Source organism: Oreochromis niloticus, linkage group LG4 (assembly GCF_001858045.2).
Source record: "Oreochromis niloticus isolate F11D_XX linkage group LG4, O_niloticus_UMD_NMBU, whole genome shotgun sequence".
In the NCBI taxonomy this organism is placed as follows: Eukaryota; Metazoa; Chordata; class Actinopteri; order Cichliformes; family Cichlidae; genus Oreochromis; species Oreochromis niloticus.
This window is the reverse complement of record NC_031969.2, coordinates 8,941,914-8,957,394: the sequence shown is the minus strand read 5'-3', so window position 1 is coordinate 8,957,394 and position 15,481 is coordinate 8,941,914. Positions and strand designations below refer to the sequence as shown.

The window sequence follows — 15,481 nt, the reverse complement described above, 5'->3', positions numbered from 1 at the left end:
TGTCTAAAGATAGATATTGGATAACACTTTTTGTAAATTTTATGGATAACTGGATGTTCTCAGGAAGTAGCCAAACATGTGCAAACTGCTATAAGGAGTGGAAAGGCTGGGATACACAGCTCAAGACTGCCTATTTCCATCTTAACACTGCAGAGATGGCAAACATGAAATCATAGATTTTGCTGATGATAGTTAAGTGGATGACTGCCTGGAAAAGCTTGCCCAGTACTCAGTAGTTAGTCTGCTCATACTGCAGTAAGACTTAACTTAAACTAGACAAGAAATCACTTTGCTATTTGATTCTCTACCAGCAGATGTAGACATTGCTTCATCTCAGCCTACTAGCAGCTCCAGAGGTATTCAAAATTTAACATTAATGCATTTATGCAACCCCAAATTGTGTTTTATAAACGCTGTCAGTAAGTGGTGATAGGATGCAACCCTTTTAACCATTTCTCCTTCACCTGGCCCCACCCTCCCTGCAAAACAAAGACTATTTCAGCTACTAGATTAAGCAAGGTGATTTTTATTTTTACTCCTGTTATGGCAACACCAAAACCCTATGACACCTCTGATGGTGGTTAGCCATTTTACACACAGGTCAAATGCTGGTTTAAGGGATTGTTGTACCTCACTTCACATTTTGCTTGAATTCTTGCAGGACCCTGACACCTGCTGGACATTGAGAGTCGTACTAAATACCACTCCTAATGACTCAGCAACATTCTTGTTGTAGTAAAGGAGACACAAAACTGTCTTTTCAGGAGTTTATTTGAAAGATCATGCAGTGCACTTTCAGGAAAGGAACTTAACATCACTTTCAATGATACACGTGAAAACTGATACATTTGTAATTACCTAGTACAAAAATTTAACTAAACAGGAATGTAACAAATTAAATAGCATTAGGAAAAACGTGTGCAACATCACTAGTGCTGCACTGCAGATCTTAAAAAGGCTTGACAGAGGTTGGAGTTGTTGTAACCCTGTTGTGTAAATACAAAAGAAAAAAAAATCTGGATCAAGTATACAACTCAGACAAAAAGCAATAATTTACTTCTTTCAAGTGTACGACAAGTTTACTGTGAGAACTGAGGAGGCATGGGGTACGGCACCAGTGGTGGTGGAGGATGCTGCTGTTGCTGCGGCGGCGGTGGAGCCTGTCCCTGGGGGAAGGGGAATGGGGGATGACTCACACCATTCTGCGCAACAGCCTTACCAGCACCAAACTGCTGGCCCTGGAAGTTGTTCTGGGCTCCGAATGACCCATTTTGGTTGCTACTAAAGTTTGACTGTCCGTTACCATTGTAGCTTCCTCCATTGAAGCCATTGCTGTTGCCGCTGTTGCCCCCATAGCCTCCATTCTGAGAACTCATGCCATAAGACTTAGCTGGTCCATTATCAAAGCCTCTGTTGTCCCTGTCCCTAAAATTGCCAAAATCACGCCTTCCTGAGGAATACCTATCTCGATGATTATCTCTATAGTCACCACCTCTGCCTCCCCTTGAACGACCTGAAAAGAGAAGCGTCAACATTAGAAAAGTGATACAGGAACACGTTTTAGTGAAAGCAATTTAAACTTGAAGTTGCTGACAATATCAAGCCGTGATAAAGAAATTAATCTTAAAATAAGAGGAGAAGCAGGTTAAAGAGACTCATCACCATTTTTGTATCTCACCAATTAGATTTACCTCCTCTGTCTTCTGCCATTTGGAGGAGCTTTGGGTTGATAGCCTGGTTGGCCTCTCGAAGCACAGAGACGAGGTCGCTGGCTTGCCTCATGTTGTTTGGTGTGAAGAAGGTATAGGCTGTGCCTGTCTTTTGGCTACGAGCCGTTCTGCCAATGCGGTGGATATAGTCCTCGGAGTTGTTGGGGTAGTCAAAGTTGATGACAAATTTGACGTCTTCAACATCTGTAACGTTGCAGTGTGGCATAAAAAGAGGACAGCACACAAAATGTGCACCGGCGCCACCACAACAACCAGATCAAAAACAAAAGAGGGCAAGTTAGTATGGTCATGACGGTGGGATTGCTGGTTAACCCACAAAGGCTGCAAATAGACTGGCATTAGACACGTAATCCTCGGGGAGACTACGGTGGGAAGAGAGAAACGATGCACACTCCGTTAGCTCCTAATCCAGTGAGAAAATAAAAACCTTCCCTGCTAAGCAACTGCCAAACCACACAAAAAGAATGGATCAGCAGCCTTACCATTCTTGGAGTATGCATTCACTAGTCCATTCCCATTGCAGAACACGCCCCTCATATTGTCAAGTGACCTCATGATGTCGCTACACAGTAGGGCTGCTATGCACACTACTGCCTCCGAGTGTGCTTGAACTAGCTTTTACCGAGGTCCCTTTGTTACGCACACATGAGACCTTCGTTTTAAAGCTCACATGTGCGTCTCTTGGCAAGAAACTGTAGCTCTGAACCCATTTGCAGGATGTCTACAAGTGCACCCTTCTCAGCTTTTCCAGACCCACTGTTCACTTGATCATAATGTCTCTCGTTGGCAGGTCTCGACATGACTTTGAAACGCAGGCGAGGGAGGAGTGTGAGCTTGGATTTTGTCCAAGTTTGTCCAACTAGCATGTCCCACTGTCACCAAAAGGGCCAGTAGCCATGTCTTTACAGAGGTGAAGGTATGACCGATCTGACAGACTGCTCTTCAGACAGAAGTTTAGGAAACTGCAACATTAAGCCACCCATGCTTTAAAAGTCTAATAAGGAAGCAGCTTCTAATATTACTAATGACTTGCCATGCCCAAACAAACGCAAGATAAGAGGCTGTGTCGGTGGGCTTTGAGCTGGGAGAGTTAGAGCCTGGGTGTGTGAAGCAGTCCAAACCATTGCCAGAGAACAGATGAGCATATGGGGAGCCCTTCAACTTCCCCCTCTTTTAGGCAGGCCAGAGCGTTATTCTGCACTTGGGCCTGGTCACCTCTGTACATCTGCACAACTGGGAGACCCGTGCCTCGCCAGTCGGGACACCTCCAAGAATCCTCCTTCCCCCTCTGGATACCTGGGCTTGTCATGCCAAGGCCCTGCCACACAGACTGCTCCTTAAGGTCAGGGGAGAAACTCAGAAAGAAGCAGAAAAGTTAAAGAAAGCAAATACACTCTCTTTTTAGAGGTACAATATAGGTATTAAACAAATCATGGAGGATACTGACCTAAACCCCTGGATGCAACATCTGTGGCAATGAGAATTGGCGCCTTCCCATATTTGAATTCTAGAAAAGAGAAACCAAACGCTGTAAGACTCAACCATGATGTGCACTTTTTATTCTGTATCTCAGTTTAACCAGTGGTGTAAATTTACCATTGAGCACCCAGTCTCGCTCCTGCTGGCTTTTATCTCCATGGATTCCCATAGCAGGCCACCTAAAAGTAAACAAGGGTTCAAATTTAGTTGCGTTACTTCATAGTGGTTGGTAACTACATCTGAGCAAAAGCAGTACTTTAAAGCGGTAGTGTAGTTTTAACACTTACCCATCCCTTCTCATCCTCCTTGTAAGGTCGTCACACCGCCTCTTAGTCTCTACAAAGATGATGGTCTTGTTCTCCTTTTCACTCATTATTTCCTCAAGCAGACGAATGAGCCTACAAGAAATCAGACAGTCCGTAAGTAAAACAGAGGAACACATCCTGTCACCTTACAGTTAGCACTTTACTTTAGAACAGTTACTCACTTGTTCTCCTTCTCGCCATCATTGCACACATCCACTATCTGCAGGATGTTATGGTTTGCACTGAGCTGCAGTGCCCCAATATTGATCTGAACATATTCCTTCAAGAAATCTTCAGCCAGCTGGCGAACTTCTTTGGGCCAAGTGGCACTCCACATCAGAGTCTGCCGGTCAGGCTACAAATATAAAACAATTTGCAACACATTACATTTCTAGCATTAAATAACTTTATTTCAGCAAGTCTACTTGGTAAGCAAAACTGCAGAAACATACCCTGATTTGGTCAACGATTTTCCGAATCTGTGGCTCAAAGCCCATGTCCAGCATTCTGTCGGCCTCATCAAGCACAAGGTACGTGCATCTGCGGAGGTTGGTCTTTCCTGCCTCCAGGAAGTCGATGAGTCTGCCTGGAGTGGCAATGCAGATCTCCACACCTTTAAGGGTAATAATGAGAAGTTAACCTCTTAACTATACATGCAAGCATCTGACCCCCCCCAAAAAAACCTAATAAGCAACAGTACCTCTTTCCAGGTCACGAATCTGGGGTCCTTTAGGTGCACCACCATAGATGCAGGTGGACTTTAGACGAGAAGCTCTACCATATTCAGCGGCCACCTGTTGCACCTGTTGTGCCAGCTCTCGGGTCGGGGCGAGCACTAAACACTGTTAGAGGAAGATAATAGTTTTACAAACGGCTCAGGGAGGCTACACAACTTCAACACTGAGAAAGAAAAACATTAAAAACCCTACTCAAGCCAGTACTGAAGCTAACACACATAAGGAAAGCGTGTCGTTACTTACAATTGGACCGTCTCCACGTTCCAAGAAAGGCTGGTGGTTGATGTGAACGATCGCAGGCAGCAGATACTGCAAGTCCAAACAGTTTCATAAGTAAGGAAAGTATTAAGGAAACATTAAATCATCAGATGATTAAAGCTGCAATTTGTTTAAAGACATAATACTGAACTTACAGCAAGAGTTTTGCCAGAACCAGTCTGAGCAATGCCAACCATGTCCATGCCACTAAGAGCCAGAGGCCAGCCCTGAGCCTGGATGGGTGTAGGTTCAGTCCAGTTCTGTTTGTTGATGACATCCATCACATACGCTGAAAAGAAAGAAATCAAATGTTAATTGAAATAATTTAACCTGTTTACAATACCATTTCACTGAGTTGTTTTCAAACTTACAGGGAAAGCTTGCTTCATGAAACTTCATGATAGGATTTGGGCAATCCCTCCCCTTCACTGTAATTGTTTTGGATCTCCTGTACTGTTCAACCTCTGGCTGCAAAGAGTGAAGAAAAATAAGATCAGTGGTCACAACCAATTGCATAACTTCTAACATGTGCAGGCCAGAGCACATGTCGGGATGTGTTACAAAACATGTCATACATACATGAGACCTCCGGGCAACATCGGGATGCTGCTGATAGAAGTTCTTCTCAAACTTAGGGAGCTCGTCCAGGTTCCAGTGTTTCTTCCGCAGCCGGTCACCGGGATTGCCAAACTTTCCTCCACCTCCACCACCACCACGGCTTCCACCAAAACGAGGAGGCCCCCCGCCATAACTGAAATTAATATAGTTTGTGTGTAAGTTTTTTTTTTTTTACTCAAACTCCCTATAGCTACTATTAAAAATAAGACTTGCGCTGTCATTTTAGACACCGACGATTATAGTATAGAAAACCCCATATTAACTGCGTCATTCTCTGAAATTACATAGCTGCTATATACTTTCCAGCCAGCAGAGGAACAAAGAGGGGGGAAAAAGCCGGCATTTTGTATCCGCATTCACGCTACCACATGGCGAAAAGCCGACTAGCCAGCTGTGTTAGCATTACTAACATCACTCGCGCTGACCACAATCATTTCTCAGAAAAGGCCAGATTTAATCACAAAGGTGGAAAAAGCGAGTAAGCGTGGCCAAGCGATTCCGATCACCGACATCTTGAATAAGCTCCCTGCTTCCTTCCGAATTTGCTAACGTATCCTGAAGCTAACGAAACCCGGTGTGCCAGGGCACGAGGCCAAACTAGGCCTTGAGCCAAAGACAACGACAGCGGGCTTCTCTCACCGGCCTAGGCCTTGGGTTTGAAATATGCCGGTTAAAAGCCTGTTTTTCCGAATCGAGACACTCTCCGTTAATTCAGATAAATTCTGCCTGTTTTTTTTTCCATCGACAAAAACTACAACATTAAGTTGAGTGGGTTTTTTTCGACGTTTAATGTCTTTAGACATTTTTACTAGACGGTGATTAAAAAAGAAAGTCTAAATATATAATGCGTACTTACCCTCTATCTCTATCCCTGTCTCTGCCACGATCTCTGTCGGAATATCCAGGCATTTTGTATACAAACCGTATAAATTAAAACGAAAAGGATAAATACAACTGAGTTGGCCTGTCGACTGAAAAATTCCGACCGGCACTGACGCTGAAATGCCGGTATCGCAAAAACGGGGTCCGGTTTTTATAACAAGAGGAAGTCCCACCCCCCAGGATGTATTCATCCGCCATACGGGGTTCGACTTTTAGTGCTCAAAATGTGGATAAAACACACAATAACACACAACAAAGAAGTAAACTCACCATAACTTTTAAGTTATAAGCTGCCTTTGCATTCCGAGAGTTTTACTAATTCCATTTTAGAAGCTAAGCTTGGCAAAATAGAAGAAACATCAGCAAGGCTTCAGAAATAATAACCCAAAGAAATGTTTTTCGTCTTTTATTCTTGAATAACATGCTTATAAAAATCTATCTTAAATCTGAAAGCACAAGTCACAAAAGGACAAAACTCAGGATCGCTTTGACATGGGTTACTGAATCAAATACTGGCGGAAGAATATGTACGAGACAGAAAAACGGTCACGCGGCTTGCTTGAACTTCCGACATATTACTGTAAGTGACGTCATTAGAGGTTTCACCACATAAACTTTTTTTGTTTGTTTGATCGTATGTTGTATACAGTCACTCAGACCCCGCGCAGCACTTGTAATAAACTTGTATTTTACATATACTCGAACGAATAACTAGAAAATATTGTGATATAATAATAATAGTATTGTAATAATCAGGGGAAATCGTTTTTTTCCCCACAAGAAAGTATCCCGTAGCAACAAAAGAATACAGAGCATTATCTGGATAAACGTTAACAAAGAGAGACTAAACAAATCTGTCTCTCTGATTAGGGAGCTGTAACTTTGTATCATTAAAGAAAATTTGTATTAACTGTCAGTGAATGTATCAAAAACACGCATGACTGAAGCCCAAACATTGTTTGTTTACGTTTGTTAGCTTTGACATATTGACTGTTTATGTCAATAACAGACTTGTTTGGGGCAATATTCCACTTAACTGGCTAGTTAAGATAAGTGAGCCATAATCCAGTTCTCCATTACCAGTGTTGTCAACATTTTGAACCCAAACCCACATAGACACGAAAAGTCTAATGTTCTTCTTCTTCCTTTCCTTCTTTACATTTATTTGCACTTCCCAAGATCAAAACCATTCAAGGGGCTGAATTTGACAAGACCACATCTTGTTAGTGTCTGTGGTGCCATTATAAATCAGAACTTGTCATTTAAAAGTCACATTGAAAGGCCTGTGTCAAAGCCCAGACTTATTTTGAGCCCTCTACAGCATAGCGTTGCCCTGAGGCAACAAACCACATTTTCATGCCTTACACTGGCCCTTCAAAAAAAAAAAAACACTTTTTTTTTTTTCAAATAATGCTACCAGACACATCTCTTTCCAATAAAATGATGAGTTGAAGGTGGTGTGACTTTCATTCTGGGGGGGGGAGGACCCCTTTCTGCAAGCTGCACTACATGAGAGACATCTCCATTAGGAGGCAAGAAAAAGATCACTATTTTACATGTTTATAGTGAAATAAATGTATAATAAAAAATACTTGTATGTGCATGAATATGTTAAGAAGCATATTTGATTGTTTGTTCTACTTTTTAAAATTTATTTATACAGTAAAACTTAATTTTCATTTGTTGCCTCAAGGCAACACTGCGCAGTTAGCCCAATTTTTTTCAGGCAATATAATGCATTTGCATATGTGTGTACAGATGTGTTTGTGTGCATTTATATGATCATAGTCAATGCTTTTTACTTTACAATCTACTCATAATTACAGGAGATGGATGTAAATACCTTTTATGGAAGGAAACCAAGGGAATGTGCACTTTCTGTCCTCAGAAAGTGAGGACAGTGAGCTTTCAGGGAGTGACAGTGAAGTAGAGGAGTGGATCCCTAAATGAGGTTTGAGGGACACTTAGGAGCTCAGGGGTCAGGGGTCAGTTGGTAAAGTAACTGTGCCTGTGTGTGTGTTAGTGCCCACATAGCAAGCAGGTCTGGCCAGGATCTGGTATCAAGTCGGCACTGCTGGCTGACTTCTGGCATGATAAGACATATGTCATCCAGATGTGGGCCAGGCCTGGCATAGATGGCACTGTCTATGTGCTGGCATGCCATATCTGGCGTACATGGGGTTAGGGTCAAATGTTGGATGTATTTTGGTGTTTTATTGTTCAGTGAAATGTTTACATTGTTTATTTGTTGTTTATTTATTTGTTCATCCTTGTTGTACTAATACAACTTATTATAGAATAACTTGGCATTTTACTACCCTTGTCGCACAGTGTTGCCTTGAGGCAACAAACCAATATCTTTTTGGGGGGGGGGCAGGGTGTCAAATTTTATGATTGATATATTATTAGGGACCCTAAAGCTCCCCCAAAATAGGGAGAAATATTTTTTTCCCCCAAAATTAAAAAGTCATGCAGTAGAGGGTTAGGAATAAATCTTATTTCTCTCCCCAAGCCAGGAAACACTTGATCTCTGCGACTCCCCCCCCCAACCTTTATTTGGATTACAGTGATCTGCTCTTTATGAATTCACCAGGCCAGTAACTAAAGAAGCTGGATACTGTCTGACAGTGTTTTATTTTCAATTACTGGTTGTGGAAATCATGTACATCACCGTCCTCTACATGCTGCTGCCATCTCTGCATACCCACTCACTTTCCCATTGGTTGGTTTTTACATCTACAAATCTTTGTTTAGACTGGTTCCTTCTTATCTGTATGTCTACATGCGTAAAAACCACAACCAGTGTGACCTACATTCTCCCTATATTACACAAATATTTTTCCCCAGAGTGCGAACAGCTCAGGCACCGTCCTCGTTTCCTGTACTAATCTACAGGAGGAGTTGAAACCCCCCTCCCCAGTCAAGTACCAGCCGTTTAATCTGGAGTGGTCTCAGTGGGTGGTCACAGCCTTATCCCATTCACATGTAAAGACTTTGTTTTTGCACACCCACATGAGTCATTCTTATATTAGATGGTGCTAATGATGCAATCAAACTGAAATAAAGTGACCGTTTAAGACCAATACTACCTGAAGTACCCCCGACCCCTCCCCACCCCAATACTAATCATAATCAAAACACTCTTCTTGAAGAACCACAGGACATCTCTTTGTACAAGGCCTTACATTGTTAGACAAAGGCAAGTTTAATTAGAACTAATTACACACAAAAATAAAATACTCTTACAAAATGATAGTGTTAACATACATCAAATTGCATCAGTCAGCTATGAGAGATATAGTCCTGCTAGTGGATCATGCTATAAAAAAAAACAAACAAACAAAAAAAAGCGGCATCTCTCAACTTGTTGAATAAAAAGTGTAGTTCAATGGAGAGGCAGCTGTGGGGCGTTGCCGAGCGACGTAGTGTAGAAAGACAGTTGGGCAAATCAGCCTGTGCACTGGACTTAAAGGTGAATGAGTATCTGGCACGGAGGTCGCCGAAGAAGAGGCAACCTCCATCTGTTCGTGTGCAATTCCTCTACTCGGTTCAAGAAAAAACATCTTCTTCTGCTTAAGTTAAAAGATAAATTACAGTTGGTTTGATCCACATATACGAACGATATTTTTAATTACTGTACAAAAGCACCATCTGAGGACACTTTTCACTTTGCGAGCGCTCGGTCTAAGTGTATTTCTTTTCAAGCGTATGCAAACGTTAAGAACAGTCCACGGTCGTAGAGATTGCTAGACAGGCAGCATCTTTTAAAAACATTCAAGAGTTTCATTTTCAAAAATTGTAGAAAACACCCCCCCTCCCCTACCCCCTCTGTCTGGATTAAAACGTAGCGAAAGCAGGCTAAAAAACAAGACTTGTCTCATTTTAGTTCACGTTCAAACAAACGATGGAGACATGCAACAGTGAGTATGTGTTTATGCTTTTCTGTGGGCACAATGAAAATAACAAGACTTTTTAAACTCCTTAAAGAGGACCTATTATGGGATTCTACTAGAGTAGCTTTGCATGATTTCACAGCTCAGATGATCCTGGGCCCAGTGCACCCGCCTCAGTCCAATCCACCATCTGAAACAAGCCAGCTTTACTCTGAAGCGGAGGGTTTCAAGAACGGGTGGGCAGGGCTGCGTGTCTGAGCATCCTCTCCTCTCAGTGGCTCACACAGAGCCAGGAGTGTTCAGAGCATTCAGAGCAGTGTGAAGTGTGAGGTTTGGGCTTACAAGGATTACTCTGACCTCTACATTTGAAACTTTACCCACTGTAACAGCAGATATATGACAGAAAAGAAGGAAAAGCACAATAGGTCCCCTTTAACATTCAGGAAATCGAGACAAATAGAATTCATTTCAAATCAAACCAACATCCCAAACTACTTTTGACATCTCCTGAGAACGTGGCTAGGTAGAGCTCTTGGTGTCCACAAACAGGTAATGAGTGCGAGTAGTGTATTGTGCACTTTAAGCAGTAGTATGTCAGTGAGCGAGGATGCCGATACAAGACAAGTGTTAATGCTATTTAGCACCACGTGGCTACAAGGTAGTAGAGGTTTTTCTTTTTTCTTCTTCTTCTTTTTAAAAAACAAAAAATCAATAGCAATATGGAGCCAGCGCAAAGAAGACACCAACAGAGTTTGGACAGCTTTAGAAATGAATGGCAGGCATCGTGACATTAATATAGCCCAGCTACAAATGACTGTTTAAATAAGAATTCAAAAAAAGGGGAGGGGGGCTCACATCACCATGTCTGTCGCTCCAGGATGAAAATCAGTAGAATTTAAAGGGTCAGCTCAATATTTGCAAAGATCCATTCATTCAGAACAGGTATGGCACTGAGAGGACATTGCGTGTGTGTCAAACACTTTTTTTGTTTTGCCCTTTCTGACAAACGTCTCCTCGTACAGTGCGAGGGGTCACGTCGAGAGATAAACCACAGCATTCTTTAGTGAGATTGAGTCAAGCTTAATTTTTGTTTTTCACAATTTGTCTTCTATAATTTAAACAGCAACACTTAACATTTCAAAGATTTTATTTTTCTGAAACAATGGAAAGGGGTTTCTGAAATATAACAGCAATAAATTATATATATTATATAGATTTTTTTTTTTTAGTGTTTCTTTCTCAATTTTCCCTGTTATATAAAAATAACACATTTCAAGCCATTCATCCATTTACTCGTTTTTTCTGATCACGGACAGTTGTCAAAACAGGTGAAAACAGGCTTTCTGGGTATGCAGACTCAGGAGCGCTGGTCCCCCGCTGCTGTCTTTGGAGAAGGTTGTAAACAGTCGATTGTAATTCAGTCTTGAGTCCTGCCCTTCTCATCCGCGCACATCCCCAGTCTTCCCATCCTTGGCATTAGAGATAGCCCCAGCGTGATCACCGCGAGGCACCACACAGCCCGAGTCACACACTCTCGGCGTCCAAATTTAGTGTTTCCAAGTAGTTGTGCCGTAACCACTTGTGACCCTGTGCTCTAGCAAACAACGGTCTTGTTTAAAGTGGCCATTGTTTCAGAGCAGACTGACCTTGTTTTCTGCTTGGCAAGATTGACAATTGCTACATGGAATATGTTTTTTTTTTTAAATGCTAAAATGAACTTAGAAAAAGGGAAGAGCCAGCAAATTTGGCCGGTTCAACAAGTTAGTAAATAGTCTGAGTTATTAGCAGCTGAAGAGATCCTTTTCAAAGATAAAAATAAGATATTAAGGAGGGCTAGGGGGCAGGGGGGGATGTCTTTAAAAAAATACCCAGAGTCAGGTGACATTTTGAGGTCTTCTTTGCCCACCCTCCCCCTTAGCTTGTCCTCTGGGAAGTTCGAGCGCCCCTTTGTGAAGCATCCATCAATGAACCCCAGTCGGAATGGACGGGTGCTCATCGTGGCCGAACCACATTGCTTCTGGTTGTCGGTGAGCTCCGCCAGCGTCGGAGACTCACTCTACAGCGAAGCCGCACGTCTCCTCGATGGCAGTGAGCAACTTGTCGTACAGCTTGTCGTAGCTCTCATAGGGAGGAATGTCAATCCGGTTGAAGCTGGAAGACAGAGGGGGAGACGGAGTTTAGGATCGGTTAAGGCTGGAGCAACGAGTCTTAAAGCGCGAGGACTAAAACTATTACAATGTCAACAGTTTGCTCACCAGGTGTGGGCTTTGGGCAGGTTGTTTGTGCTGGCATCAATCTGGTGAATGGTGAAGAGTCGGGGGCCAGCAGCACCTGTATACAACAGCAATAAAAAGGACATTTACATACCTGCATTGTACTGTGTAGAACTAAGGACCACATAAACAAACATGGAAATGCAGTCTATAATTTAAAAAAACAACAACACTTTACGATTTTGTAACCAGCTTGAATTCAATATTTGGTACGACCTCATTTGTTCTTCAACACAGTCTAAACTCTCTTAAGCAGCTTTCTTGTCATTTCTTTAAGTAGTCTTCAGGAATTGTTCTCCAGGCTTCCTGAAGCACATTCAAAGCTCTTCATTGGATGTTTCCTTTGTTCTGTTCTCTGCTTCACTAATGTTGAGGCCAATGCATGACTGATTGTGCTCCATTGTGTGATTGTCTATCCAGGTTTGCTTTTACTGCAAAAAAATGAAGCTGCGGCCAATCAGATGCTTTCTAGATAGTTTTGCATTGTGGATCAAAATCTGATGGTACTTTTCTGCGTTCATAATTAGTTTTAATAAGATCTCCAACACCATTAGCTGAAATGCAGCCTCCATGACAGAGCCTCCATAATGGTTTACAGATGGGTGTAGAGACTCACTGCTGTACCTCTCTCCTGATCTCCTCCGTATATACTGACAATGATTTGAACCAAATGTGGATTCATCACTCCATCAGACCTGTTTACTCTCATTCTGAGTTTAGTTCTTGTGTAATTCAGCATATCTCAGCCTTTTCTCCTTTTCCTTCCTTAAGAATGAGAGTTGTCTTTTGGCGTCTGCAGATATTTTGCCCAACACAGGACAATCATGTTATGTAAGGTGTTGATGGGTGTTGTCTCCATGTGGATCACTGTGTACTGCTAATGCCTGGGTGATGTGTTTGTACACAGATCTGTCTGCCAGGACGGACCAACTGAATCACCGCACAGGCTCAGGGTGCATATCAAGTCGCAGAAATCCAGACGGAGACACGCAAAGACTCCAAGTACAAACCCTCAGCTCGGCCATCAGAGCTCGTGAATGGCGCACCAGTGTTTTATGTTTTCATCCTGAATGGTATTACCTTGCAGAGCCTTAAAACCTTGGAGGGGGACCCTGGAGGAACCGGTGACAAACTGCAGCAGCCGGGCTCGGCGTTCCTCATCGAAAGACTCCACAGCTTTCCAGAACCATTTAACGATGTTGCTGTCTGGAGTGCAGTGCTTGAGTCGTGTGTTGGACTTCCAGTCGTTGATGTCGATTTTACCCAAGCCGCACACAATCAGCTGCAGAGAGAGAGAAAAGTCCTCAATTAGAGTAAACAGACTGACAAGCTAAGCTGAGCAACATAACATCCTCACACAAATAAGGAGATGTTAAGCTACCTCTAGCTCCTTCTCATCAAAAGCCTTGAGAAGGTGTTGGGGGATGACCTCGTTGAAGCCCTTCTGCAGAGCCAAAAACTGGGCTTCTATGCCTCGCAAGAAACGCCAGTTTACGTAAAGCCGCACGTACTCCTTCTTTGTGTCCTGGGTGACGGAGATGCTTTTCCCGTTGGGCTTGAGCTCGTGCTGGATGATCTCTCCATAAGCATTATGCTCTACACAGAAGGTGTGGTCCAGCACACCTGTGATGTCATTATCCCTGGAGGAAGATACCTTTAAATTACTTTTGAAGAGTCAAAACAGGCTTTAAAAAAGGCATCATTAGTAATGTAATATTTTAAATAAGTGGTAATCAGTAAACCCAGCAGGTAGAATGCTAAGCCGGAGTAATGACCTCACATCATGTCACATCACATAATTTCTTTAGGGATTATAAAAGTATTCTGATGATTCTGAAAACATGTGCTTAACAGACCATTGATGTAAAAACTGGTTTTAAACCATAGGGGGCGCTGTCATCAAAGTTAGAAGAAGTAAACACAGTTATACCCCCCACCCCACCCCTTTGCATTACATGTATTGACATAATGGGTATAAAATTGTGAGTGATGTGTTGTAATGATCCAGAAATCACAACAAAAAATGAAAAGGAAAGCTGCTCCGACTTGTACGTACAGGATCCAGACAAGACTGTTGTGCAGGTCAGGATCAACAGACTCCATGTCATCCAGGGTGATGGGTTTACCCAGCAGCTGTTTGTAGAAGGGTAAAGTGAAGCCCCCATCGATGTAGTGGCCATGGAACACTGCCATTCCCATGATACGGCCCACGAAGTGAAAGTATGACAAGTGCTCCTGAAGGCAGACAAAACAAACTTCAGTTTCCAAATGAATAGATAATGGCGAGTTATCTGCAGATGTGAATGTTCACAGTGTATTTTGGACTCTTCCCCCAGACTGTGTTCAACATAAACACACACCTCTCTGACAGGAGGAATGTACAGTAATATGAAGCTGCTTCCACATGGCAGAAGCAGTAAATAACGAAGGTGAACCTACATCTCAGCCACACAACGCAGAGACTGCTTCTCCACTCACGCAAACATGAAAGCGCTAATTAATGTTAAATGACACCAGCTTAAACATAGCGCAATGACGCCGTGTAAGGTAAGACAAAACGCTGAGAAGTCGCTGATGGCAGCTGCACAGAAAGCTGTTATGAAGGAGGACGTGCAGAGTGTTGGTGTGACAGTGGCGACGTCTAAAGGAACCAGGCAAAAGGAAAAATCAAAAATAAGGAGACGAAAAGAGAGAAGGAGAGGAAAGAAGGAAGAAGAAAGGAAAGAAGGAAGAAAGGAAAGAATGACAAAAAAAGGAAGGAGGAAGAAGAAGAAGAAGGCAGAAGGGGGATGAAGGGAGAAGAAAGAATAAGAAGAAAAAAGAGGAAATAAGAAAGATGGAAGGGAGAAAAGAAAGAAGACCGAAGAAAGAAGATGAAGAAGGCCTCCCTTCTTCATCTCCATTTTTGAGGGTCTCCCTGGAAAGGACATTACATGCATGGAAGTATGTTTTAATCCAAAACCTGCAACTGTGTCAATCAGCATCAGTGGTGTCTTCAAATACACTATATGGGCACGCATGAAAGAATGTATCCTTTTCAGGAACTCGCTGGAATCAAGCTGTTCGGCTACATTTCCACAGAGCTGATGTAATGTGTAGGTGAGGTAAGTTAATTCAGCCTCATTGAGATGCTCTGTTCTTGTTTTTTATACCCATAGATGTTACTCAGACATCTCAGAAGTCACTAAAATATAGGCTTAAATGATTTCTGAAAGTATGCTGTTTTTATTTAAGAAAAAGAAAATCCCTTTTTTTGTGGACACTGGGTTCTAAAAGCACATTTCCAACATGGCTGCAGGTTATATG

General features: G+C 42.5%; 2 protein-coding genes across 4 annotated transcripts in view; both read right to left on the bottom strand.

Annotated features, from left to right (window-relative positions):
• Positions 1 to 753: 753 nt before the first annotated feature.
• On the bottom strand, positions 754 to 6,147 carry LOC100712452 (probable ATP-dependent RNA helicase DDX5). Of its 2 annotated transcripts, none has more exons than XM_003443093.4 (13): positions 5,984 to 6,146; positions 5,089 to 5,260; positions 4,881 to 4,977; positions 4,665 to 4,798; positions 4,495 to 4,560; positions 4,215 to 4,356; positions 3,967 to 4,127; positions 3,697 to 3,869; positions 3,497 to 3,607; positions 3,327 to 3,388; positions 3,178 to 3,237; positions 1,692 to 1,913; positions 754 to 1,513 (listed from the first exon to the last, which is right to left on the bottom strand). In XM_003443093.4, the coding sequence occupies exons 1-13, from the start codon at positions 6,034 to 6,036 to the stop codon at positions 1,080 to 1,082; spliced, it is 1,887 nt and encodes a 628-aa protein (XP_003443141.1). In that variant the 5' UTR covers positions 6,037 to 6,146; the 3' UTR covers positions 754 to 1,079. The 2 variants fall into 2 exon arrangements, with proteins under 2 accessions (XP_003443141.1, XP_005468521.1); XM_005468464.4 differs by having other exon boundaries at positions 1,363 to 1,513; positions 1,679 to 1,913; positions 5,984 to 6,147.
• A 3,030-nt stretch (positions 6,148 to 9,177) lies between these two features.
• The window catches only part of smurf2 (SMAD specific E3 ubiquitin protein ligase 2), a 55,410-nt gene continuing 49,106 nt past the window's right edge, over positions 9,178 to 15,481 (bottom strand). For both annotated transcript variants that reach the window (XM_005468465.4, XM_005468466.4), the window contains 5 exons: positions 14,232 to 14,410; positions 13,557 to 13,815; positions 13,256 to 13,457; positions 12,158 to 12,233; positions 9,178 to 12,053 (listed from right to left, as the gene is read on the bottom strand). In XM_005468465.4, the coding sequence (XP_005468522.1) occupies positions 11,954 to 12,053; positions 12,158 to 12,233; positions 13,256 to 13,457; positions 13,557 to 13,815; positions 14,232 to 14,410 (816 nt within the window). In that variant the 3' untranslated portion in view covers positions 9,178 to 11,953. The remainder of the gene's footprint in view (positions 12,054 to 12,157; positions 12,234 to 13,255; positions 13,458 to 13,556; positions 13,816 to 14,231; positions 14,411 to 15,481) is intronic.